At 47.8% G+C, this 26,797-nt stretch overlaps 1 protein-coding gene across 2 annotated transcripts in view; it reads left to right on the plus strand.

Moving 5' to 3' along the window:
• Window positions 1-26,797, plus strand: part of PDE6G (phosphodiesterase 6G) — a 239,416-nt gene that overhangs the window by 199,532 nt on the left and 13,087 nt on the right. For both annotated transcript variants that reach the window (XM_085617370.1, XM_085617371.1), the window contains exon 2: window positions 1,677-1,936. In XM_085617370.1, coding sequence (XP_085473496.1) covers window positions 1,791-1,936 — 146 coding nt within the window. In that variant the 5' untranslated portion in view covers window positions 1,677-1,790. The remainder of the gene's footprint in view (window positions 1-1,676; window positions 1,937-26,797) is intronic.

Below are 26,797 nucleotides of genomic sequence, written 5' to 3' on the forward strand. Positions count from 1 at the left end.
CTGAGAGAGCCAGCCACATAGGAGAGAGCCAAAGTGGAAAGTACAGTCGTGTGCATACCTACCAAAAAAGGTTCAAGATCCCAGTTGCCATCATCTTTATATATTAATATTAAAGGAATTTAAAACACAGATGGGTACTAAATAAATGATTGTTACCTAATGAATTAACTAAATATACCCATGTCTATCTATAGCTGGTCTAACTATGTAACTATATGACATGTGCATGTATGTCATTCCAGTATCATCACTCAGGACTCAGGAGTGCCCCAAAGGCTCCTAACTAGTGCTCTACAGTACTGAGCAGCCACTGCTGTCTGGGTCTACCCTTGCTAATGGACAGTATTGGCCCCCCAGAGGGCTCAAGCCCTCCCCTCAGTGCCTTCTACCATTAGTTTGAGCACAATAGGGATCGCAGGCAGGCGGCTGTGAGTTTAGCCTGCAGGTTTTAAATGTAATTGATATGTAACTGAGCCCAGCATCTGCACTGCTCTAGGTGTCCTCTGTCTAATAGGCTTACACCAGAATCGGCCTCTGAGCCTTATTAATGCCAAGGTCAGCAGAGCTTACAGACCCACTACATGCGTGTGGGGTGGGAGCGGAGGTGGGAAGAGAGGGATAAAGGACGTGAAAAATGGGACACTTTCAGTGTCTGACACTACCTGAGGCAGGCTGTGCACTAGGAAAGTGGAGACAATTTGCAATAGTTTGGTGTAGGTGACTCTGCCCAGCCAAAATGCCCTTCAGTGACACCGGCTCAATGCTTGATGCGTGACTGACTCACCTCCAGAGTTGAGAGGAACCTGCAGTTTCAGAAAACTAACCATTTCCACATAGTCCGAACCAACAGAGGCAAATGTATCCTGTATTGTGGTTAACCATTTTCATACCTGCTTTACCACTTAGGGTCTCATTAGGATGACGGGCAGACCACCACTGCCAGGCCGTCTGTGGCGGTCTGTCTGACATCCTGAGTATCGTCCGACCGCCGGATTACAATGCCTGTGGTCGGAGCGATTGGGCCGGGGGAAAGACCGCTTCCTCCGACAGGCTCAAGGAGCCCATCAGGGCAGCGGTCAGAGCCTAATGCCTACAATGGGGCGGTGCCTGTGGAGGCCCTGCCATAGGGATTAGGATGTCCCTTTCCCTCAGCCTTTACATGGCGGTCCCCCTGCCATGTAAAGGCGGACGGAAAGGGACTTTGGGGGCTCCTAGCAGGGCCCCCCTGGGCTCCATTAGGGAGTCAAGGAGGCACATGTGGTGCCTCCCCAAACATCCATGCACCGTGCGGCAGGTACCACATGGTGGCCGGCACGCAGTGCATGGATGTTTGTAGACATGCATTTTTCTATTGTGGCTTGTGCTGCGGCCCTTTTCCGGGCCGCAGCACAAGCTGCAATAGTAAAATGTTTCATCATTGTGGTCGGATCGTAATATGGTGGGTAGAGCCGCCTACTAAATGACACTTGTCTGACCGCCATCGTAATGAGGACCTTTGTTGGACAATAAAGCAAGCGTTAAACATGGAAACACTTGCAACAATGCATTCATGTTGTCTTTTTCCTTTATTTTTCCTCTTTTTCCTTTGTCATTTCTTTACCATTTTTCTTCTTCCCTATTTCACCTTTCTTCATCCTTCCTGAATAATTTTACATTTGTGCATGCATCCCCTTCAGGTGACGAAGCCTTAAGACGTCCAGGGAGCGCCTCCAAAGACAAAAGATCACTTCAGGAGACGGGCAGATCCAGTAGGAAAGAAACTGGCCGAAAAGAACCCCAAAGGTGACACCATGAATCTGGACCCTGCCAAACCAGAGATCAAGTCGGCCACTAGAGTGACAGGGGGGCCCGCGACCCCCAGGAAAGGACCCCCCAAATTCAAACAAAGGCAGACTAGGCAATTTAAGAGCAAACCTCCAAAGAAAGGCATACAAGGGTAAGTTACAGTGTGTTCTTTTCATGATCCACTTGGCGTGAGTCTGGTAATGGCGTAGTTTTTGCATTTCAAGCAGAAGTACACAAAACAAATGTTTTGACAGCACCTGTTTCTTGGACCCATTTGTCCTTGGTGTGGTCTCTCCGGGCCATAGGCAGTGATTATGGCTCAAAAATGTGCGCCTTATCTTTATTTCAATAAACATTCAATATGTCCTTTCCGTGGCAGTCTTGACAGACATGACTGTCTCTTTCTTCTCTACTTCTGCCTCAGTAGGGCTTTTCAGCCACTACCAGTATTTCCAAGAGACTGGGCGGGAAGGAAATCTCCCGATTTTCATAACAAACCCCACGATATTCTAGTTCCTTAATTTAAAGTTGGTTCCATTGACTGCGTCTTCCCTTCTGGCCGGGCCCACGCGCCTCCTCCAGGGAAGCCCGGCTCCAAGCTGTGCTCAGACAGCCCAAGCCGCCCTAATCTTCAGGGATCTGCTCGGTTTACGAGCTGCCTCTGGGGTACAGTGGGATCAGCGCCCCCAGACACCTGCCGATGGTAACAGGGGTCGAGCGAGGCGAAGATTTCAGCGAATGGTAATCTAGCTGGGAGATTCACGCGGATCTGAAAATGATCCATTCTGAGCAACGCAACAAATGGTAAGGTTCGTTATTTGGCACAGGGAACCTTTAAAAACAAAAATTATCAATGTCAACAGTTTCGGTATTTGAATTGTGAAAAACGTTTTCCTCAAACTTCACTCTGATACACAGAATTGATGAGCAGCAGCAGTGCATGCTTCCGTTTACACACACATACATGTTTACAGGAGGCGCTACAGCTTCCCTCACACACGCCATAGATGTATAATATGGCCATCAGCAGTACGAATGTCGTTCCACACAAAATAGCATCAGTCAAGTCTCTTATGTACTCCGAGGTGGTTCAGTGTGTCAGCAGCACTGCAAATCACACACACACACACACACACACACACACACACGCAAGGCTGTCGCTTTCATCTCGCACATAACAGGTATGTCACCAGTAGTAGTGCAAGCTTCCGGCCCATTGACAGTGCCATTAAATGGACCGCAACAGGACAAGCTTCCCTAATGCTCACAACCGGCACAGTATGAGCAGCGGGCATGCAAGCTTCATGCACACTCACTGTGGATAAGTATGGCACAACCAGCAGTACAACACACAGAATGGTTGCAGTAAATATGGCAGCAATGCAAGCTTCTTCACTTTCACAGTCCGGCTAAAGCATGGTAGAGGACACAGAACATTTAAATTACAGATAGCAGACACACACATAACAGGTACAGCACATCTAGTGGCAGGGCATCATCTTCATGCAGATAGGGTTGGAACATGCTGCATGGCTGGATGGGAGCAAACTACACACATGCACATACACAGTCCGGGGTCATCAAAGACAGCAAAACTGCAAGCTTCTCTCACACACTTAGCAACTTAAGCTTCTTACACAATCCAGAACTGGTACAGCTTGTACAACACAAAGGCAAGTTATGGTCCTGAAAAGACAGCAGTAAGGATCCTACAAATGCAAGGGCAGCGTAGCTGGGAATCAGGAAGGTACGCTGCTCCCACATGGAGAACAGAATATTACAGGCACCCAGGGACATGACTGGCAGCAACAGGGCAAGCCTTTGTATGCACATCAAACATCTACACTATGCGGCTTATTACGAGTATGGCGGTCGTAGGACCGCTGTACTCCCGGTGGCTTACCGATCACCACCACCCCAGTGGTCCGACTGCGGTATTATGATGGTGGTAGTGGGACCGGCACAAGACCGCCACCACCGCTAGGATCCAGGATCCTGCGGCGGTGGCAGTAAATGTATAGGTATTTATATAGCGCCAATCACCACTACGGGTATCTCAGCGCTGTACTCATAACGCTGAAAGAACCCTTCCTGGCTTTCCACTCCTGGGCACACCCATGGTGAGGGCCAGGCATCCCAGCGCTGTTGGGGCCGTTGTGGAGATTAAGCATGCTATTGCCCAGAGTTGCAGCGTGGGACCCATGATTAGGATAGGCACTGAGGCGAGAATATCCGGTCCGCGGAATTTATAGCCCGAGACCCTGCCGCGACGGGAATCGAACCCTGGTCCCGGACCAGTGCTCTGCATCGAGGTCTGCCGCTCTAACCATTGAGCCACACTTCTCCACCAGTGGCAGTGCGAAAAGCAAGCCGGATTCACAGCGTTGCCGATGCCAGCAGCGGTGGCAATGCGGAAAGCAGGTCGGATTCGCAGCGGTGCCGATGCCAGCACCGCCGAGCATATTACGACCTGCCTTTCCACCAGCATTTCATGGCGGTGTACTCTTCATAAAATGCTTGGCGGAAAGGTAGGCAAAGGGGCCCCCAACAGGGCCCCTGGGCAAATCTGACCATGGGGGTGGGTGCAGGGGACATATGATGTGCCCCCCCAAGTGCATGTTCCACACACGTGCATGCCACACAGTGCACCCAACGTGGGAGTGGTCCCACAGCAGCGGCATGACTGCTGGCTGTAATGCTCAACCAAAGCATGCCACAGCCATGAGACCGCTGCCACACAGCCCGCCCGCCTTGGATTCAAAGTCGATGTAGAAGGATTTTAAATTAATATTATACTATTGAGTCTCAAAACTGAACATTGCCTTCCGTGACAGAACTCCTCATGCCATGCAGGCAGTAGAACAGTGCCCATCAGGTAAAAGGACATTAGGACCCTGAAGCTAAATGAGGAAATAGACACTGCCATGCCCACTGCCTGCAGGGATTGAAGAACAGGAAGTGGTCAAGCAGCTGCAGTTTAGAGTAGATCAAGACAGGGAGAAAAACTCTCCCAAAAGTAGAGGAAAGGGACACAATGCTCTTGAAGCTCAAAATGAACTCAATATGAACAAATAATATCACCAGTTTGAGCTTGCCGGAACTCCAGCTATAGCAAAACATTTACTACTTCTGTAAAGCTGTTCCCCGACTACAAGCGTCGCTGCTTTCGACTGTCCATAGCAGGAGATACTTTTTGGAAGCCGATAGGAAAATGGTTCAACCTGTGGTAAAAACGTCATATTACACTGGCTATATTTTATGATTTGGGGCTTCAAGGAGAGGACAGCATGCTGCCCTGCTAAAGGTATGCATGATAGTGTGAGAGATGAACCTCGGCTTCAATGCGGACAGCATTGAAGTTCATGAAACCAAATAGAAGTTTATGTACATCAATTTTCAGTTCTAGGCAAGGAGTGTGACTCGTAGAAGATAGAGTCACTAGCCAAAACACCAGAGCTGTAGGCTACTAATCCCCTACACTAATGTCCAGGCATGCCCAGCTTCTGCACTGTATTTAGCAAAGAATATGCTCGGGTAAGCACAGCCCTGAGAGACCTCACCTAACCAAGCAAGGATCTACTTTCTCTGTTCACATGAATGTGAAGATACAGTCAACATCCCAAATCTTGAAGGACTATCATAGGGCATACTACAATCCAAATGCATGACTTTCACTGCAGACTCAGCTAGGTTTGGGGACCACCCCAGCTCAACGCATGAAATGCCAGGAATCAGAATGGTGGATTATACCTACGAGAGCCTACTAGACACTGAAAAAGCAAAAACCCAGCCGCCAAATGAAACTGTGATCACTAGCATTTTTTTAAGTTTACCGTAATGGTGAGAAGAAGCATTAATGTGAATATGATATAGCAGTGTTTTCCATGAAACAACTTCTAGCAAGCAGAACAGCTGAATCAGTCGGTTGCCATGGAAACTTAAGTACCATTGTTATGCAGGGCCAGGTAAACCCTTCAACCAAAATCAATAATGCATGGGAGGTTGTTTTTTTAAAGTTCTGTGGATTGCACAGTGACGGCTCATTCGTCATTGAGCTACCATTAGAGCAATGGATATTTGGACGTCCTTAGCAACCACACCAAAACACACGATTGATGACTAAATATTTTTGTGCAGGGCTCACAGACACACTACAGGGAGTGGACAGGAGGGACACATCCCTAAAACTAGGCTGGTTTTCTTGCCCAACTGTCGCTTTAGAAAGGCAGTGGGGAGGAAATTAGTGTGTGATTGGGGAGATGAGTAATTGCTACGGATGCTCCTCAGAGGAGAGTTGACTGTGAGGTTTACCAAGGAAAGAAGGCTGCCCCCTTCCAATTTTTCTTTACATCAATTTACAGAGATGAACTGATTTTTCTTGTGGAAAAAACTAAACAAACTCTGAACTGAAGTAGGCTGAGCTGGCCTATCATTTCAATGCCGGGTGTAGCACTGTAGACACTGGTCAGCCTCTGTCTCAGCATTTCATCTTTAAATGTGAGTATTTCCCTCTGTCTCAAGGTACAGAGGTGCTGGGCATAGGGAAGGATGCACAGCCTCATCAGGTCTGGTGTTCCTTCACCTGCCCTAATACCAGAGATTCTGCTTAATGTGGAGCGCTCGCTTTGATTTTTAGGTCTCGGCTGCGAAGGCTGCGCTTGCGCAGTCTAGCTCCGAGATTTAATGACTTGGAGAAGAGGGGCTTGAACCCGCCCCTCTTCTCCCCTGTTCTCCATTGGCTGGCCTCTTGAATGCTGGCCAGCCATTGGAGAAGAGGTCAGTCATTCCGATTAGGCCCCGTCCTTTTCGGATCGGGGGGCGTGTTTTTTGCAAGAAGTCTCTTTCTCTCCTCCAGCCAATGGCTGGAGGAGAGAAAAGACAAACACGCCCCCGAATCCGAATATGCCGCTGCCTTTCTCCGAGGCATTTCTGCTCTGCCTCGGAGAAAGTCGGTGGTGTCTTCCGGTGCCCTCGGCTCGTTCCTCTTTACTTGTTGATAATGGTGCGGGATCTTGCTGCTCTGATACCCCTCCGGTACGTAATTCAATTTCTGCTTCCTTGCGAAGTACCAACTTACAATGTGGGGATGTTGTAGCAGTCGTACCGGTCGGGAAGGTGTAGTAATCCTCCAAGAGAAGAGAGAGTAAACCCAGAGTACCTCCTACAGTTGGATGCTTGGAATTCCTTATTGGAGTTTCTAAGAAACGATCCTTTCATTCACTTAGAGGCTGGCAGGCGCTAGCTCAAGAAAACGAGATTTCCACCAGGATGCGCAAAAGGTGGACACCTGCCCCCTACTTACTAGGACCATCCGTGAATTTAGCCTGATGCCCGTTGTTGATTTTTTAACGGATGTAATTTGTCCGTAATGTTAGCACTTCCGGGTTGCATACCAACCAGTTCCATAGCTGATGATATTTTGGAATCCCCAGGAGCGGGAGGTACTACTACTACGTTAAGTGACCGAGGATTGGAGCAGTGGCGGCATCTTAGCCAATCACTGTGAGCTACACAAAATGTCTAAGTGCTGATTGGCTCTTGGGTCCGCACGTGCCTTTATCTTGAGTCCTCAAACTTTATGAAGGCGCCACCTGTTTGGAACGGGGTGAGATTGATTGGAGGTGGACTTCACAACGGACAGTTATTGATCAGGCAATGATATCCTTTCTGGCCTGGTTAGAGAAGGCTGCTGCCGCTCTAGGTTCTCCATTGGAAAAAGAGGGGAGGGCGGCAATGCGGAGCCGGGATGATGCAGAGTTGTCAGAGTGAGCCATGGTTGTAAGTAGTCACTCACAGCACCCTCGCCGCTGCAAATTGTATTATTGTTGTTGCAGATTTAGATAGCGTGAACTCGACCCGAAGGTATTGGAGCGCTTTGCACGAGTACCAGTAACGTTACACAAGACACATTCATTTTTTGTAGGAATGGGGAGATTAAGTGATTTGCCCAGAATCACAGGAAGCTGACCCGAGGTCGAAGCTCGAACCTGGTTCCCCGGCTCCAACGTTGGCAGCTCTGGCCCTAGGGTCACAACTTTTGGTTGATGGACAGGTCTGTTTACCACTAAAAGCCAAACCATAGCAGGCTGTTCTGTAGATTCAATCCATGAGGCAGAGATGGGCAGAAATTCAAAATCTTTATTGGCAACCTCCTCCTGAACACATTTTCAAAACGGACTCGGTATATTTTAACATCCTAGGAACTGAAGTGCATTCAACATTCTAAATTCTCCATAGTCCTGTTCTGCCCTCCTATATAACTCCTGTAACTAGATACACACTTTCTGAGGGTAAATAAAGTTGCTCGGCCCCAACCAGTCTGAAATGTTTCTTCTTAATGCTACTTCAAAGATTCCACTCTAGCCCTCTCTTTGCTCTGTCACTGGCCTTACTCTCCTGTATTTTACTAGATGTGTGACTATTTTCACTGCCAAGGCTTTCGAATTTACTTATCCCTATTACAGTTTGATATACTGAGCTAAGTTAGAACCTTTCAAAAAGCAGCATCAAAACTGGCCATGGTTTATAGAATCAGATACTGAATGTTTTGCCGCACGAACAGCTAGCGGCCCAACGCAAATAAAGGACAAACTATACACCCCCTGGCAGGTCTGGGTTAGAGTATGAAATAGGTTACTTATATTCCATTTATGCTGCAGAAAAGATGCTTTGTAAACTCTGAGTTTCGAATGTTTGTCACCATGGTAGCACAGTCTGAAAACACAAATACCCAGGGACAGTAAACATTGGATGAGTTGGCACAGCAAACACAGACTACAGGATAAGAGAGTAAAAGGCTGCTGTATTAGGACAGGTCTGTTAAGTACAACATAATCTGTAAAAATTTAAAACCATGACCTACCCCCACATACCCTTGAAACTCCCTAGTACCTTCCCAAATCCAACCAAGCACCAATATCCTCTATTCAGCTCGCAGCTTCTTTCAGACCACCATCCTTTCCAAATATTCCCAATTCTTACATTCCAGCCAGCAAGCCCTGGCCCTTGGCCATCTTTCTTGCGCTCAAGATGTCACTACTTGCTCGTCCCTCTTTTCTTCTTCTGAGCTGCAAACATCCACCTGGCAACATCCCAGCCCCTTCGGACTAGTGCCTCAGAACTGCTTCCCTGCCGGTGCCTGTTCTACAGCATTATTAGGAACCCAGCCCACCAACCTAGTACACCAATAAAGCGACCCAACAGTAATGATATGGAAATAGCTTAAAATGTAGCTAGAAAGAACCTCCCTAACCTTCCAAAAATGCAACCTTCTTAGAAAACACCCAACTGGTTCAACAGAAAACCCTAAACCGCTATCCCTATAAAACAGGAGGCTCTCTCCAAACCCTTACATCAGGGGGTGGGCAGGTGGGAGAAACCAGAAAGTCTTTCCCACCCAAAAGGATCAAAGCCTCGCTAGGGGAGAGGTCAAAATGATCATATGCTTACCTCACATCTAACCAAAAGCCCCACCGTAGAACCCCACACACCCTATCTGTAACTGGTCTATCCTGGGCCACTCACCAGAAACCCCCGGGGGGGGGGATAGGTGCGATATCAAAAGGACTTGTCTCTCTCCAGGTGCCTGGTGCCCCATTTAATAAGGCCAGGTAACATCTGTATGCAGTATATATTTTAAAAAGAACACATTAATAAACTCACAACTAGAGGAAGGGAGAAACAGAGGGGCATATCAGCAAGCAGGCGATAATAAATTATCGCCGCTTTTGCGTCCATTTTCGGACAAAAAGCGGCGATAATTTTATCGCCTTATCAGCAAGGTCACGCTATCGCGTGAAACCTTGCCTTATCACCATTTCCCTTAACGCCCATTCTTTGCATCTCTAATGAGATGCAAAGTGGACGTTCCTCCCAGGATAACGGAAGAAATGTCGCTAAGCAACATTTCTCCTATTATCAAGCCTCACGCAAAGCAGCATAGCGACAAGAAAAATAGCGATAACCTCTGTTATTGCTACTTTCCTTACGCCTGCTTTGAAACTGACGTAGCCATGATATCCCATGGAAGGTGGATATCATGGCTAAGTATGTGAGGCCCTATCAGCAAGCTATCACCAAAAGTTGTGTGATTATCGCTGGATTTCCAGCGATAATCACACATTTGGCAGCTTGCGCTCTGAATTTTATCTCTTTGGAGATAAGCGTTGCTAATAGCACGCTATCTCCGCGATAAAATTCAGAGTTGGCCGGCGATAATTATCCTCACACTAAGAGTGCTGAGCGATAATTATCGCCAGGCCTTGCTGATATGCCCCAGAGTGCCTGCTGAAGGAGGGCGAGCTGGAGGAAGCAGCAGTTGGCATTAGTAGAGCAGGGGCTAGAAACCGGGGAATCAGCAGACAGCCATTGTGGCGATCTGGCGAAGGGTCCCTTTTACCCAGCTGAATTGACTAAAGATGAGGACTAAAACTTGTCACCCTCACCATGCACAGTTCAATGCCAAACACCGCCTGGTGGCAGGAAAGACCCTGGGCATGGAGCCTGGATGAAGGTGAGAAGAAGGGACATGTTCGTAGATTTACTTTCCATATGTAGGAAGAAGGCATTGGCAAATAGGGCAGCTACTAGGGTTACCACCTTTCCCAGTTCACATTTTAAGATTCTGCAAATGACCGGACGAGACTTAAATATAACTTTATATAAAACCATCTTCATACATTTTTAACATGCCTTTCAGGCTTTGTTTACTATATCAGCCAGGGATCATTAAGGCAGCTCTAGAACACATTTTACGGTGTGTTTTCTTTTTTTATTTACTGTGCTAAAGTATGTACTTATAAGGGGAAAAATACCAGTGCTTTTCCCAATTTTTGTTCCAGCCAAGGCATTAAAGTATTAGTCATGCTGGTAAAAAGTCAGCCAGGTGGATGGGAATCGGTGTGGGGAAGTAAATGGCAGTCAAGGCAGTCAAGGGGACCACTGTGTGTTCTCACTGAAATTTTCCAAAATGGAAAACTTTTTTTCTTTTTAAGCAGCCCTGGTTCCTTTAAGGAACTGGGGCTGCTTTAAAAATAAAGTTTTCGGTTTTGGAAAGCAATCGTAGCGCTGGTGGTCTACTCCCTATGATTGTAGGCAATCACATTAAAATCACAACCTACCTAATGAATGTTAATTAAGTAAGTCGTTCTGCGCCCCCCCCCTGGTCTGACCTATTTGCACATAGGTCAATTTGCAAATTGCAAATTGCATTCGCAAAAAAGTTGGTGTACAATATTTGTGACTACTGTTTGCTAATGTAATCTTTGTACTTCAAAACGCTTAATATATTTAAAAGATGTTTCAAGTAGAAGGTAGAAGACGAGTCCCTAAGGGTCAGTCACTTCCTGCGGGAAGGAAAGAACAGAAAGTACTCGAGTAGGGGGCAATCCTGAGTAGGTCACCATAGGGCCAGCACGTGGGAGGCGACCTCCCCGGAAGCAGAACATTTGTGCAGCGAGATATTGGATAAAAGCTTCAGTATAATACAGTGATAAATGTTTGCTAGGATCACGACAGGGCAAGTGCCACAAGCATGGCAACGTCCCCAAATTCATCGAATGCACAATATTCTGAGGAACGTAAGCCAAGGAACGCCACAAATGGCCACAATAAATACATCTAGTGGGCAATTAATATAGCTTTGAGTACAAATCGTCTTCTGCGAGCTGACAACGACTTTTGCAAGAGCTATATGAGAAACTGAAATTGTTCATAGTAAGACATCAAGACTTTTCTGCAATACTTGTTCCAGTTTTAGCCATAACGCATTGGAAAATGACACGTTGAAAAGCGTTTTTAAAGGGAAACAGCCGCTACAACACATGCATTACAACGCATGCTTTTACCCCGCATGCCGTTACTACGCAAATGGCTTGTTGCAGGGGGTATAAGGTGTTGGATTTAACTCCAACACCTTCCCTACTGTTGCACACACTAGAGTTGGAATAGTAAATTATTCTATTCCAACATCCAGCGCACCTCCGACAGCAAGACCGGGTAAAGATTTTCGTTGTAACGGCATGCAGGGTAAAAGTATGCGTTATAACGTCATACAACCGTAGGTGGGGCTTCTCTCAAGATTGCAAAGGGCCACTGTCCTTGGGAGTTAAACCTTTCCATAGCAGCATAACATGTGAAACAAGCATTGAAAAAGAGAATTGGTCTGGAACGTATATAGTGAAAAGGGGTTCCTAAGCTTCAGTAGGACACAAAAACAGCTATAAAACAGCAAAGCAGGGTACGCTTTCTTCACTCACACAACAGCTACTAGTAAGGGTGGCAGAATGCAAGCTTTCTTACATACACTGTACAGGTAGAACATGGCAGTTGTGCAAGTTTCCCAAAATTTAGACAAGCGGACATGACAGCAGCAGTACACACCTCCCGTATGCACAGTATTTGTAGAGTAGTGCAAGGTTTCCTCACACCCACGCAGCAGCAGCAGCGAATCGTTCTAGCTCCATGCTGTCACAAGGCCTAGCACAGACTGTGAGCTTGCCTCTACGGAGAGAAAGATAGGAGAAGGATCCAACGTGTTAGAACCACAACAATAAGGAAGAGATGCACACACTCCACAAATAGACCACTGGCAGCAGCAGGGCAACATTTCTTGAGACAAAGACCACATCTATAGCAATGGTTGTAGCAGTGCAAGTACTCTTGAGCTTCAGACAGAAACCACAGGGTAAAGCACTGTTTCCCTCATGCACACATCAAATGTGCAGCAGTACAAACTTCCAGTGGCAGCCGGCATGGATCGGGGGTGGTGAGACATTGGGTGGGGGGGAGGGAGGAGAATGTAAACATTTAAAAAAAAAAACACTTACCTTATCGCCGCGTCCTGCGCCCCTGCTCCTTCTCTCCTCCATCGGCCTCGGACCGGAACAGCAACCAGCAAGCACACCCAGGCTCCCCTGACCAATCACAATGCTGCAGCGTTGTGATTGGTAAGCACCCACGCTACCCTGACCAATCATAATGCTGCAATGCAGTGTTGTGATTGGTCTGAGCACCATGGTTCGGTGCTAAGACGGAGACTGGGGGCCTGGGCATGTTCTCCACGCAGGCTGTAATGTAGCCAGCATGGAGAACCTGCAAAGTGCGCATGACTGTTTGGCCAACCCGAGGGCCGATCAAGCATTTATGCACACTTGGAGTGGGCAAACCACTCCTCCTCTGCTCTGAGAGCAAAGCAACCCCACGCACCCGCCTGCAAACTAGCTGGAAACAATAAAATGATAATAACAAGTTATTATCATTTTATTTTTCCTTTTGTCACACTGCTTGAAAGCAGTGGGGTGACGCTCCTCTGCCTTACCCCACAGGTATGAACAAACAGCTACACACACAACATACACACTCCCCTTGTGCACAGATAATACGTGGGCGGAGAAGCAGGAGGTTAGGTGGGAGAGGAGATTCCATTGTATCTAGTCAGTGAAAGCCATGGGTGAAAGAACAGGAGCAGGGGCAGAGCAGTCCAAGGCATGAAAGCCTTCATGTCTAACAGCTGAAAGAGATATGAGGTTGCATTGCAAACGTGGTGTACCTTGCGTCAGGGCATTTTGGTTGTTTTCTCATCTACAAGTAGTGAGGAAGCAGGGACACAAATAATCATGAGAGGGGGAGGAGTGGACCAACAGGAAGCAAGGTAAGCTGCGCACGAACTGGAGGAGCAGAGGGGTCCAAGGCCATAGATGAAGAGAGACAGATGGAGGGGGGTGTAAAGCAAGTCAAAGTAGTGAAATCAAAGAGTAATGTCTGCACAGTCCACTCTATTTATTATCAATATCTTCACCCCAAAAAGAATTCAAGGGTGAAGGTCCAATAATTTCACGTGGGAGGTGCTTGGCTTGGCATCAAGAAGATATTGATATCAAACAGAGTGGACTGTACAGACATTAATCTTTGATTTCACTACTTTGACTTGCTTTACAAGATGAATGTTTATATGGAATTTAAGGATTTGTACCCTCAAAATATTTATATTGAATTTAAGGATCTTTCACCAAATCAAAATGTTTGTAAGCCTTTTCTTCAAGATTAATTACCCCATTATTTACATGCAGAGTTGTGTTGGGATTAATTCTCCACTGTCGCTATTGGGCCAACTAAGTTCATTTGCTTTCAAAAATTGTTTTCAATAAACGTATCCCTTGTTTGCCCTATACCACTTAACATAATTTATACCCAAGCTCGCAAGGGTCTACTGAGTTGCCCTTTTACTTGACATACTTTCAGAAGGGCCAGGTATTAATTGTCTTTTGATTTTAACTCTCTCAACAGCTTTTTCAGAGATAAAATCATTTAAATCAAGGACAGTATCTTAAAGTGCAGCACCTTCAAGGCACCCTCAACCATGGTGAAAAATCCCCACTCTCTTGAGCAGTTCCCGGCGATAGACAGCCTAGACTTTCTGGACCTTTTGTCCAAAGTAAAACCAGGGTCTCCGACTGACAGCTGCCCACCTCATAAGAGGTTTTTTCTCTACTTCCTAAGCTCACCCTCTCCCTCTTAAATGAGTCATTGGCTCAGGGTATCGTCCCGGGAGCTTTTAAAGAAGCTATCACTGTCCCCTTTCTAAAGAAACCAGGGGCTGACCCTGAGACATTGACTAATTATCGCCCAATCTCGCTGCTCCCTTACCTGGCCAAGGTACTTGAATCCCATGTGGCAAAATGCTTATGTGCCTTCATGGAACAGTCGGAATTTCTCAATCCCCGCCAAGCAGGATTTCGTCCAGCTCACTCAACAGAGGCAGTCACACTGACTGTCCTGGATACACTCTGGAATGAAACAGATAAAGGATCCCCCCAGGCCTTGGTGCTGTTGGACCTGTCTGCGGCATTTTGCACGGTTGATCATGGCATTCTGATCGATTGTGTCTGAGCCGCTGGTCTTCAGGGTTCAGCTCTCAGATGGATAGGGTCGTTCCTGGAAGACCATTCCCAGTCAGTCCGCCTATCCCAGTTCACAGCATCCAAAAGGATCGTAACTTGGGGAGTACCCCAGGGCTCCTCGTTATCTCCCCATCTGTTCAACCTTTATCTTCTACCACTAATTCAGTCTTTAAAAGAAAGGAAGGTGTGTACATTTAATTATGCGGACGATTTACAGCTAATATTAGCAACTAATAATTCTCCTGAATCTGTGCTACAATTCCAAACCACCATGCTGCACATCCGGGACTGGATGTACAGCAACCAGTTGAAACTCAACTCGGATAAGACTACAATTATCCTGATAGGAGGTACTCAGAATCCTTGGAACCCGCAGTTCTGGCCAACCGAGTTGGGTGCTTCCCCCAGTCCATCTTCCTCAACTAAAAGCCTTGGGGCGATAATTAACAATGACCTCTCTATGAAAACCCAAAGTGCTTTGGTTACTTCGACCTGCCTTCATGAGCTAAGAAAAATAAGGAAGATCAGCAGACTCCTTACTAGAGAAGCACTAATCCAGTCTGTTTTAGCCATGGTGATTTCTCATTTAGATTATGCCAACTCCCTATACTTTGGCATCCCATTGTATCTAATCAGGAGACTGCAACTAGTGTAGAACCAGGCCGCTAGATTGATCTTCCAGTAACCTAGATGGCAACACGTTTCCCCCCTTATGAGGAAGTTACATTGGCTCCCTATCTCACAACGATCAGCTTTTAAAGTGGGTTGCTTGATTTTTAAGTCCTTGTATGGCCCAAGCCCAAAATTAATCTCCAACCTTATTCAAAGGCACATTCCTGTTCACAACATGCGTTCATCTTATATGAACCTTCTAATCACACCTTCTTACAAACTGAAGAGACAAGGTGGCTGCAGATTTGCAGTGCTGGCACCTACATTTTGGAATTCCCTTCCACCAAACCTTAGAGCATGCACGGACCTCATTACATTCCGCAGACTTCTCAAGACCTGGCTATTTACTCAAGCCTATGATTAATCCCTATGATAGATCAACAAGGCTCCAGCACATCCTAGATTAAGCACCATGAAACCAATCAGTATACGTGCGCTCTACAAGTATTTTTAACATAACATAATAGAACATAAGATGGTTTGAGAAGAGTTTCAGACTTATACAACTGAATGTGCTCCATATAAAGGTCAACCAAACTCTCCCTATCCTATGGTCCGACCACCACTTAATAAGTTTTCATATGGGCCAATTAGTAACCCAACCAGGTCCAAAGAAAGAACAGAAGCTAAGCAGGTCATGGAACAAGATAAACCTTGAATCATTCTCTACAACCTTTGTCCCCCTCTCCCCCTCTGAAATGACTAATGTTAACAAGGCAGCTATAAATTTTGAGACTGCAATTGTCACATCCTTAGAGATAATTGCCCCGAAGAAGAAAACTAATTGCCCGTAAAAACTGTCCCCCTGGTTCACTCCGGACTTAAAAAGTGTTAAACTCGCTGTCAGGAAGGCAGAACGCAAATGGAGACTGACTAAAAGCACAATGGATAGGCATCAGTATAAAACCCTACACCACCGATACATGGATTACATAGCCATGGCCAAAAAATCCTACCTAAGAGGCAGTATCGGTCAAGCCTCCAATTCCTATAAGGAACTATACAAGATTGTGAAGGAATTCACTAACCCCCCTCCGGTATACCGACAAATACTGCCTCGCAGGAGTGGGTGGATTCCCTCTCAGCTTTCTTTGTAAACAAGATAAATGATATCTACAAACTCTTCCCCCAAGTTATAAATACCCCGCATAGATCAGATGAAACCCTCCCTCGGAACACCAACTCTCTTAAAGAATTTAGGAAACTAACAGAGGAAGACACTTCAGCCATACTAAGTAGGGTGAAATCCGGCTCGCCAACTGATCCCGCGTCGACCCAGATCCTAACCAAAATTGGCACAGCACTCACCTCTAACCTAACCTATATCTTGAATCTTTCACTTTCACAATCCACTGTACCCGCACACTGGAAGGAAGCTGTTGTCAGACCTATTCTGAAAAAGCCAACAGCTGACCCCAAACAACTCGCCAATTACAGACCAATCTCTCTCCTACCTCTGTTTGGCAAAGTAATGGAAGCGGCAGTTAACCACCAACTGTCCATATACTTAGAAAGTAACAACATGTTAGACTCATCTCAATCAGGCTTCTGGTCTTATCATAGCACCGAGACGGCTCTGGTCGAAATCATCGATAACATCAGGCTCTCTCTTGATGCCAGACAGTCCGCCATCCTTATCCTGCTCGACTTGTTGGCTGCCTTCGACACCATCTCTCATGGCATCCTCTTGGAGCGTCTATGGGAGTTTGGTGTCGAGGGCCCGGCACTGCAATGGCTCAAGAGCTACTTGACGGGACGGTCCACTAAGGTACAAATAGGGGGTTTCTGCTCCAAAAGCCAACCCATTGACAAGGGAGTTCCCCAGGGATCAATTTTGAGTCCCACACTCTTTAACCTTTACATGTCGCCTCTGGCCAAAATAATCAGAGCCTATGGCTTTGATACAGTTTCCTACGCCAATGACACGCAATTGTTGATCACTCTTGATCCAGATCCCACTGACACACAACGTAGATTTAAACTGTGCATGTCATCGGTTAATGAATGGATGTCAACTAATCACTTACTGCTCAACGCGAGCAAGTCAGAAATCATGCTCTTTGGAGACGCGCAGCACATATGGACCACTGACTGGTGGCCTTCCTCCATAGGGCCTTGCCCACTGCCCAAAACAGCAGTCCGAAATCTGGGAGTCATTATGGACAATAAACTTTCTATGACTAACCACATCAACTCCGTGGTCCTCACCAGCTATGGCTTAATGCACTCCCTCAGGAAAATCTTTAAATGGATTCCCCTCTGCTCCCGGATGCCCCTTGTGCAGCGACTAATCATCAATCGCTTGGACTATGGCAATGCACTGTTCGCATCCATAAATGAAAGACTCCTGTCTAAGCTTCAAGTGCTGCAGAACACGCAGAGAGACTGGTCTTGAATCTTCCCCCACGCTCACCATCGGCTCCCAGCCTGAAGACCCTCCACTGGCTACCTATAAGAAAGAGGGTCACCTTTAAACTATGTTGCTTGGTACACAAAACCTTGAACAATAAGGGGCCTGCCTATTTAGCAAAGAAACTGACCAAACATCAGCCAGTGCGAACCCTCCGCTCGTCCAACAAACATCTCTTAACGATCCCCAAGGTTCACACTGTTAAAAATGGTGACAGGTCCTTTTCTAAAACTGCACTTGAGCTATGGAACTCATTGCCGTTACGGCTACGCCTGGAAACTGACCAAAATAATTCCGTAAAGTTCTTAAAATATGGCTATTTTAACCCCTGGTCTTGCCTCTTCCTAGTTTCCTGTGTTTTGCGAAGCGCTATGAGACCTAAGGGTGATATATGCGCTCAATAAATACCTACTACCACTACATAAAATAATCCACGATCCAATAACCCAGTTGGGTGAAAACCAGACCATCCCTCGGGGGAGGGGTGCGAGAAGTTTCTATGGATAGGGGATACACTCTCCCTATTTGATACTAGAACATTGATGGGCATCCCACACCCAGAGATATTTGAAAAGACTGATGTCTTAAGAGTATCACCCTACTTTCTAGAAAAATGAGTAGTTTCTTCCTCAACGGGTCTCATTCTGGTCCTAAAAACCAGGATGGGCTCAATCCTATTCCAGGGAGCACTTTAGATATGATTCCAGCCGGGGTGTATTCCTTTAATATTGGTTGTTCATGTATGATTAAAAACAAATGTGGGGGTATGGTGGGGGTATAATGGCCCTAGTACCCTACTGTTGACATGTTTCAACACTCAAAGTGATGGCTTCTTAGGGTCCATGGCTTTCATCAGGACAAAAACAATGCCCCAGCATATACTTTCTGTCGACCTTTCTATATAAAAGAGACAAACAACATGCAACAAAGATTTCATGAATATAAGGCTTACTGAAATCATATCTAAAGTGCTCCCTGAAATACAGTCAAACCCATCCTGGTTTTTAGAGACCAGAAGTAGACCCGATGATGAAGCCCTCCATTAACAGAGTGGGTGAAGTCTAACAAAATAAACTACTCGTTTTTCCAGAAAGTAGGGTGATAATCATAAGACATTAGTCTTTTACAGTATTTCTGGATGTGGGATACCTATTAGAGTTCTAGCTCCATAAAATAGTCTACCACCGGTCCCAAGTACACTCAATGGGACTCTTACGCAATCCAACATACCTTAGATGCAAATGTGAGGTGGGTACAAGGAAATGTGACCAGATCCATACATTCCGAATAGCAGTGCATGATGACCCCACAGACTGCATTACTAGGCATCATAGAAGAGTCACATCTACCACAATAAAAGTGGATCTTTTACCACATAGGATTTGCGGTGGCACAAGGCATAGAAATGCCAATGAGAAACAACATTCACACATTAGGCGGGGTGAGGACTGGTGCATGGGGATGAAAAAGTCAATCTATGAGGGCAGAGGCTGCCCTAAGAAGTGGGGAAAGATATGGGGCGACTGCCAGGATGAATAGGGAAGGTCATTCCTCTTGCACTTTTCCCCAAGTTGACACTCAACACAACCTGAATGTACGTTAGTGGTGATCTCTGTGAGGTTAGACTCATCTAGATTTGTTGTTTTTGTTAGATATGTTGTACTTTGGATGACATGATGTAAATGTAGGATGCGTTGCAGGCATGGACCTGATGTCATTGGTTGATGACCTTGGTGGGGCTGGCGTGGCTTTTTTTGTTTTCTTTTGCACTGAACTTCTGGTTGCATCTAGACCACTAAAACACCAATAAAATACATTTCCAAAACAAAATGGTCTGATATGGACCTAGTGAATTATTCAAGTGCTTCAAACTTTACATCACTACCCTGATATAGTAGCCTTTTGCAGCTCAAAAAGCTTCTATAGGTTACTCACATATATGCTGTGCCCTGATGAAATCAATAATGCACTACAGAATTATAATTAACAGTCAAACTTGTTCCACGTGAGTCACAGCTTTTGAAATGTTTATCATAAATGCAAGGAAGTGATACATAATGACCATGAGACATATTGTGCTATGGTCCAAAACACAAAAAAGGAAGAAGCTATCACAACTGTGGTGCTCCAAGAATTAAAAATACCCCAAAGCAGTGCTATGTCAATGAAAAGGATGACCAGAATATTCAGTTATTGGTATTTAGACATGCATATAGCAGAGCAAGAATATCATAAATGGAACAGGGTTGTAAAATCATCAAGGTAATAGTTAAATTTAAGAATGTTTATCATGAAAATCCAGGAGTGTGAGGAATAGAGTCACAGGTGATTGCGCTGATGTTTATATAAATATCTATGTAGCAAAGCAAAGTATTCTGCTATGGAACAATGCCCCTCACATTATAGACCCTACAGCATGCACACGGGTTACTTGGTTACAAGCTTTTTTCTTCAGAATATGGTCCAATAAAAGTACACTCTTGTTGTAATTAGCTAATCAAAAACACTTTAGTGATTTTGTACAACATGACTCTCAACAGGCCATTCTTGTTATCTATTAGCAGCTAATTTTGTGTGGTCTATTCTTTAAAATTGTTTAATAAAGTGTGTTTTAGATATTGCTTGTTCTTACATATGCTCAGATAAAATGGCCATTTTTGCAGGGTGAGAGTGTAATGTGTTTTTTGTTCAAAAATAAATACTACAGCTTTAGCCTTAATAATACCCTGAGTCACTAATCACTCTATTCTTGGGCATACACAGATGCGCTGGTAAAGTCCGAAGCCTCAAACTGTGCCACATGTATGTCCAAGAGTCACAAATAACTCTCTTTCTGATTAACAAAACAAAAACTAGCGTAATTCATAGCTCTGCTCTTGTCAGTATGTAGACAGACTTAGAGCTCCTTTTAAATAGCTTAGGGTCATAGCATCAACGGCCAGCGATAATTATCGCTGGCAATGTTTAGCGTGCACAATAATAACGCCGCCTATCGCCGGATACTATCACCCGGTGAGCGCACTATCAGCAAGGTGCATCACCGAGGCGATAGGAATCCCAGCAATAGCGGCGATAAGGGGCAATATCGCAGGATTACGATATAGCCTGTTAGCGCTACTTTTAAAGTCGCTAGGCCGGTTAGAGATTCCCTTGTTGATAGGGAGATCCTTCGTTAGCGATTATGTTCGCTGTATTTCTCACGGGAACGCCTACGTCGCATCTCATTAGCGATGCGAGGCGAGGCGAAGAGAAAATGGGCGCTAAAGCATGGATTCACGCATTAGCGTGTCCATGCTGATAGGGCGATAAAGTTATCGCCGCTTTTCGTCCAAAAATGGACACAAAAGCGGCGATAATTTTAACTCCGGCCCTTGATGATATGCCCCATAATTCTTTGGAAGCATAGTGTATGTAAATGTACATAGTTCATATTGGACTTACAATTGGAAATTGATTGCTAATTAATAGTATCGTAGCTTACAAGGTTCATGGGTTCATGCTCCTTCCACACATGTCCAACAAAGCCTCAGAGTAAAACACGAGTAATGCAACTGAAAATCTGGTGGCATTGCATAACATACAATTAGACCTGCATATTGAGTCATACAATACACTGCTTTCTGCGTCTGCAAGTGTGCCAGTTTCAAATGAAAAAGAGCTGTTTCAAACAACAACAACTAATCACAACTAATCACACATCACAAGAAGTAATGCTCTATTACTTGCCGGTAATCTTAATTACTACGGGTCTCGTTGTCCTCGTCTCATTCATTACAAAGTGGAGATAACCATCTCCCGACAAAAAAAAAGAACAGAGGAATGCTGGGGACCCTAACCCTGCCCCTCCCACCGGGAGTACATAAGCAGTACTTACCCAGCATTCCGCCTGAACAACCAAGTCCTCAACAGGAAAGCCGGACATCCAGGAAGGAGGGCGGGGCATATGAATGGGACGAGGACAACGGGACCCGGTGTAATGAAGATTACCAGCAAGTAATAGAGCATTGCCCCCAGGTCCCTCCTGTCCTCGTCCCATTCATTACAAAGTGGAGAATACCAAAGCAGAAACCTGGCCTTCCAAAACCAACAAGCACTCCCCGGAAACCACCCCAAAGGCAGCAACCCAAGGGAAGCAAAGGGAGAGCCACAAGAAACAACAGGCAGAGCACCCAGACAGGAAAGCACGCCACCAAAGCAGGGACGCACCCACCAACACAAACAGGAGATGACCAACTAGAAGAAGAGGACAACCCTCCAGCACACACCAGGAGCCCACCCCCAGCGTGGAAGGGGGGGGAACACGCCAAACAAAACAAAAAACAACAGAGGCTGCCCACAACCAAAGGACAGCGAGAAGGCCATACAAAGAAGAAAACCCCCAAAGGCCCAACTGGCCAGCAAGCCAGAACAGGCCAGCAGGGACACAACCAAGGACTGGAAAGCGGGACGAAGGAAAACAGAAGGTGACAGCATGGGGGCAGGCCACCAGAGAAAACGGAAACAGAGCATCCAGACCAACCAAAGGGAAACCCCAACCCACCAGGCGGGGGAGAACACGCCAAAGGGCGACCAGGCCAAAGGAAGCCAAAAAGGAGGCCCCCCCCAAAGAGACCCCAAAGGCACAGCCCCACAAGGAAAACAGGTGCCAAAGCAACCAACACCCAGGGCCGCAGCGGACCAGAGAAAACGAAGCCCCAAGGACACGGCCAATGACGCCCTCCGGACAAAAAGGCTGACAAGCCCAGCACCACCAAGAAGCCACACCCGAGAATGCAAAAGAAGCCATGGCCAACCAACAGGGCACAGGCACAAACCCAAAGGACCACCCAAAGGCAGGACCACCCACACCAAACCAGGAAGGAGGGAAGCACCAGCCAGGCACCAGCCCCCTCAATCAGAACTACCCGGCCCCCAGAGAGCCCAGAGGGCAGAGCCCCCGAAACCCCACAGAGGAGGGCCAGGCCCCAGGAAAGAACGGCCAGCACCAACCACCAGAGCCACCATACAACCACCACCAAGCACCCAGCCTGGGGGGGGGTGCCAAAGCGAGAGCCCAGGGACAGGTCAAGATCCAGCAAAGGCCAAGGCACACAGAAGAAAGCCAGGGAAACAGGAAGGCAACCCCCGGAAGGCCGCCCCACAAGGCCCACAGAGCCAGAAGGGAGCAGGCCCAAGAACCCAACAGAACCAGCATCCAAAAGAACGAAAGACCAACCAGGAGGACCAGACAGCCAGACCTCAACCAAACCGAAAAGGACAGGCGAAGAGCCAGAGACCAGAACCCCAGGAGGCCAAACACCCCACGAGGGAACAAGGCCACCAACAAAACCAGGGCCCGACACAAAATGACAGAGCAGCAGGGGCAGGCAAGGCCAACCCCCAAGGCCACCAGGGCAAACAGAAACGGCAGAAGAACAAGCCAGAGACGCCCCCAAAGAGACCAGGCAGACAGCCAGACCAACAACAGACAGGCCGGTGACCAAACCACCCGGAACGCGCACAGGAGCAGAAGGGGCGGGACAGGGCCAACGGCCACAACCCCAAAACATCCAACCCCGAGGGGAGAGAAAACAAACCCCCAAACTAGCCAAGCCAGAGAGGCAACAGAAGCTAGGGCAGAAGCCAAACAGACGGCACAGGCACACAAACTCCAAGGCCCAGCATGCACCAAGGGCAGGCAGGAACAAGGGGGAAAAACAGGGCAGAGGGCAAGAAACCAGCCACAACCAGAGCAGCAGAGGGCAAAAGCATCCAGGAAGCAAGGGCAAAAGCCAAGCAACTCGCCCGGGCAGGAGGGTCTGGTGACCCAACCCGCACCCAGGAGAAGCCAACGCAGAGCACAGGCCAAAGCAAAGGGCAGGAAGGCCAACCGAGACCCCCGGCACAGAACCGCCGGACTGCGCAGCAGTCTGAACGACAACAAGACGGAGGCAAAAGCCAAAGAAAAAGAGAGCCGCTGGCAGAGAGACAACAGACCGAGAACCGGAGGGAGCAAAGAAGCCAAAGGCACAAGACCCCGCCTGAACCCCATCATCAGACTCCGGACAACCAACAGCAAGGCAGGCAGGCCCCCAAAGCTGCAAGACAAAACACCATGGGACCGCACCTGACGGAGTGGGGGAGAGGGCAGGAACACGCCGACTGACAGACACCCACGCCGGTAGCAAAACCCGGGGCACGCTGGGAAGACAGGCGCAGGAGGACAGGCAAAGAAAGGCCCAGCCCGAACCACGAGGCCACAACAGCAGGAACACCCCATACCAGCAAGTACTGGGACCCGACAGCAGAGGGACCAACCACCGAACAGGTGGAGAGCACACAAGCCAGGACACCGACATCAAGAAAAGGGGTGGGGGACGCAAGGCAAAACCCACCCCAGAGCCGGCTCAAACCCCACAGCCCAGCCAGCCCCAAACACAGCCCCACCAGGCAGCCCAGGAGTGCTGCAAGCAAGCGCCTGGGCAACACAGAGAACACAGCCCCCGGAAACCCAAGCAGACACCCCACCAGGCCACAACCTGGCCCAAACCAGGCAAAGCCACAGATAAAAGAAGAGGCAGAGACACCAATAAGGCACCGCCAGAGGCCAAGCCAAACCAGTCACAAACTGGCAGACCAGGAGCAACCGGAGACAAACCCCGGACCGCCAACAACACAAGGGGAAAAGAAAGAAGAACACCCACAGTGGCGCAATGCAGGGGGACCAAATCCAGGCAAAGGAGGGGCTGGGGACCCCAAGAGCTTCAGGACCGCGCCACAGAGCAACAGACCCAGGCAGACAAAGAATAAAAATGGGAAATGACCCGAAAGCACACAATCCCAGGGTCCCCACACAGGGAAGAACAAGGCCAGACACAGCCCTGGGCAAACAGGGCGGAAAGGCCGCCAGCCACAAGAAGGGCAAACGAAGGAGGAGCGCCGGAGCAACGGTGGAAGACAACAAAAAACTGGAGCCCAACACCTGCCAAAGAAACCCAGCAGAACCAGGCAGGAAAACACAGGCACCCACCCAGGGGCGAACCAAGCCTATGAAGAGAACAGTGGGCAAGAGCAGGCCCAGGAGAGTATGCGCAATGGAGCATGCGAGGGAGGAATCGACCACCCCAGAAGCGCGAACAGGCGAGAAACGACAAGCGGAGCAGGCCCAGCACAGAAAGGAACCAGTGGTCACCAGAGCAGGCAACAACTAGGCCCGACCCTGCCCAATGCCAGAAACCAGACAAAACCAGGCATCCTCAGGGCGGAAGGCCAGAGGCGGAAAACAGGCGCAAGGCAAAGCAAGTGCACCAGGTTCCCAGGAGGACTCCTAACAGGGAGAACCACAGAGAAGAGAGGAGACCAGGTGCCAACGACCAGGACACAGCACCAGTGAAAAGATAGCCTGGTCCACACAGCAGGGGCACGAATCCCGGACTCCCAGGGACCAGCACCACACAGAGCCACAACGCCAGCAACACAAAGAGGAAGCAAAACAGGCCAACCGCCACATGGAACTCACCCAGGGAGACAGGAGACACGAACAGGGCCCCTCACCCTCCAGCCAGCCCAAGGCACACCACCAGCCACCAACCCAGGGCAGGAAGAGTAACTGGCCCGGGCACCAGGCACACCAGGGGCAGCAAAGACCAGCCCACAGCCAACAGCTAAGCTGTGAGAGTGTCCAAAAGACTGCAGCACACAGCACGTAAGTGGCAAGCATCAGGGCACTGCGCCAACCATGCAGCCGAATCAAGAAAGGCGACATGCAGCAGCCGAGAGGCAGAGCGCATGCCGCACAGGCATGAGGCCCATGAGTAATATATTTCTGGGTAAACTATTCGTCACAAAGTACAGAAGTTGTACAAGGTTCGATGCATACAGGTTTATGATGGCAGCCAAATTAGATAAGTCTTACCGCAGGCAATGGCAGACTTGTGCAGCACCCTAGCTTACCTCCACACATAACCCAGAAGGCCAGCCAACCATCGTGAAAAAGGAAGATAAACCCCACATAGAGAAGGCGAGATCCCTGCAAAGAAGGGGAAAACAGACACCGCTATGCGGTACTGCCCAGGGGGTAGGGAGACACGAACAAGCCCCCGCATCCGGCCCAAGATGCACCACCAGGAGCCCTGCCAGGGCCAGGCGGACATTCAGGGAAAAACAAGCAACCGCGGCGCGTATTCCACCCGGCCAGGACCCAGGAAGAAGCGTCCCTCAACCAGGAAGAGACCCGGAGACCGACGCACCAGCTGCAAAGAGCCGGCTGGCCGGCCGGCAAGCCCGGCAGGCCAGGAGGCAGGTCAGCAGACACCCCGACCCAACAGTCAGACAGCCGGACAGGGAGTTCCAAAGAAGAAAGCCACTCAAGCCCAGCAGGAGCAGCACCTGCACCTCGTCCCACTTCTGTCGACAGACAGACAAAAAGAACAGGCGGAATGCTGGGTAAGTACTGCTTATGTAGTTCCTATAGTACCCATGCAGGACCTGCGCGTTCGGATAACATAATCTGTAGGGTTGGTGGCAGACTAACTCTGAGCACCCCCACCGAGAATGTTAGCCTGTTTGCATTAGCTAGCTCACAGTGCCACTAGAATCTCCTCTTATCGGGGAGAGAATAGTTTCTGGCAACCTTAGACCATGACAACCCTGATCCTCCAGGATCGTGGAAACAATGTACTACCTTTCGCTCAGTCACTCGTGCTCACTTAGTTTCTCTCAGAGAGTTACACAGAAGAAACAGTCGAGCGTGTTTACAAAAAGTATTTATTGCACAGTTGTTCTTCTAGTGTAAAATATATGTGCTGCGACAACTGTTAGACAGTTGGCCTGGAAGTCTCAGTTCCCTCTAGCTAACACTAGCAAGAGGTGCTGTATTTATACAGAAAGTATCTAAGTTTCCTTTGTCCCTTGTTTCTTGCATTAGCCATTGTTGGGTTTGAGGATGATATATGGGATGAACCTTGTACATAGATATTGTACAGGTGGGTGTAGCCCCAGCCTGGTTTCCAAGAACCATTACGAATATTCATTCATACTGTGTCAGTCTAAA

This window comes from Triturus cristatus, chromosome 7 (assembly GCF_964204655.1).
Source record: "Triturus cristatus chromosome 7, aTriCri1.1, whole genome shotgun sequence".
NCBI classification, from domain to species: domain Eukaryota; kingdom Metazoa; phylum Chordata; class Amphibia; order Caudata; family Salamandridae; genus Triturus; species Triturus cristatus.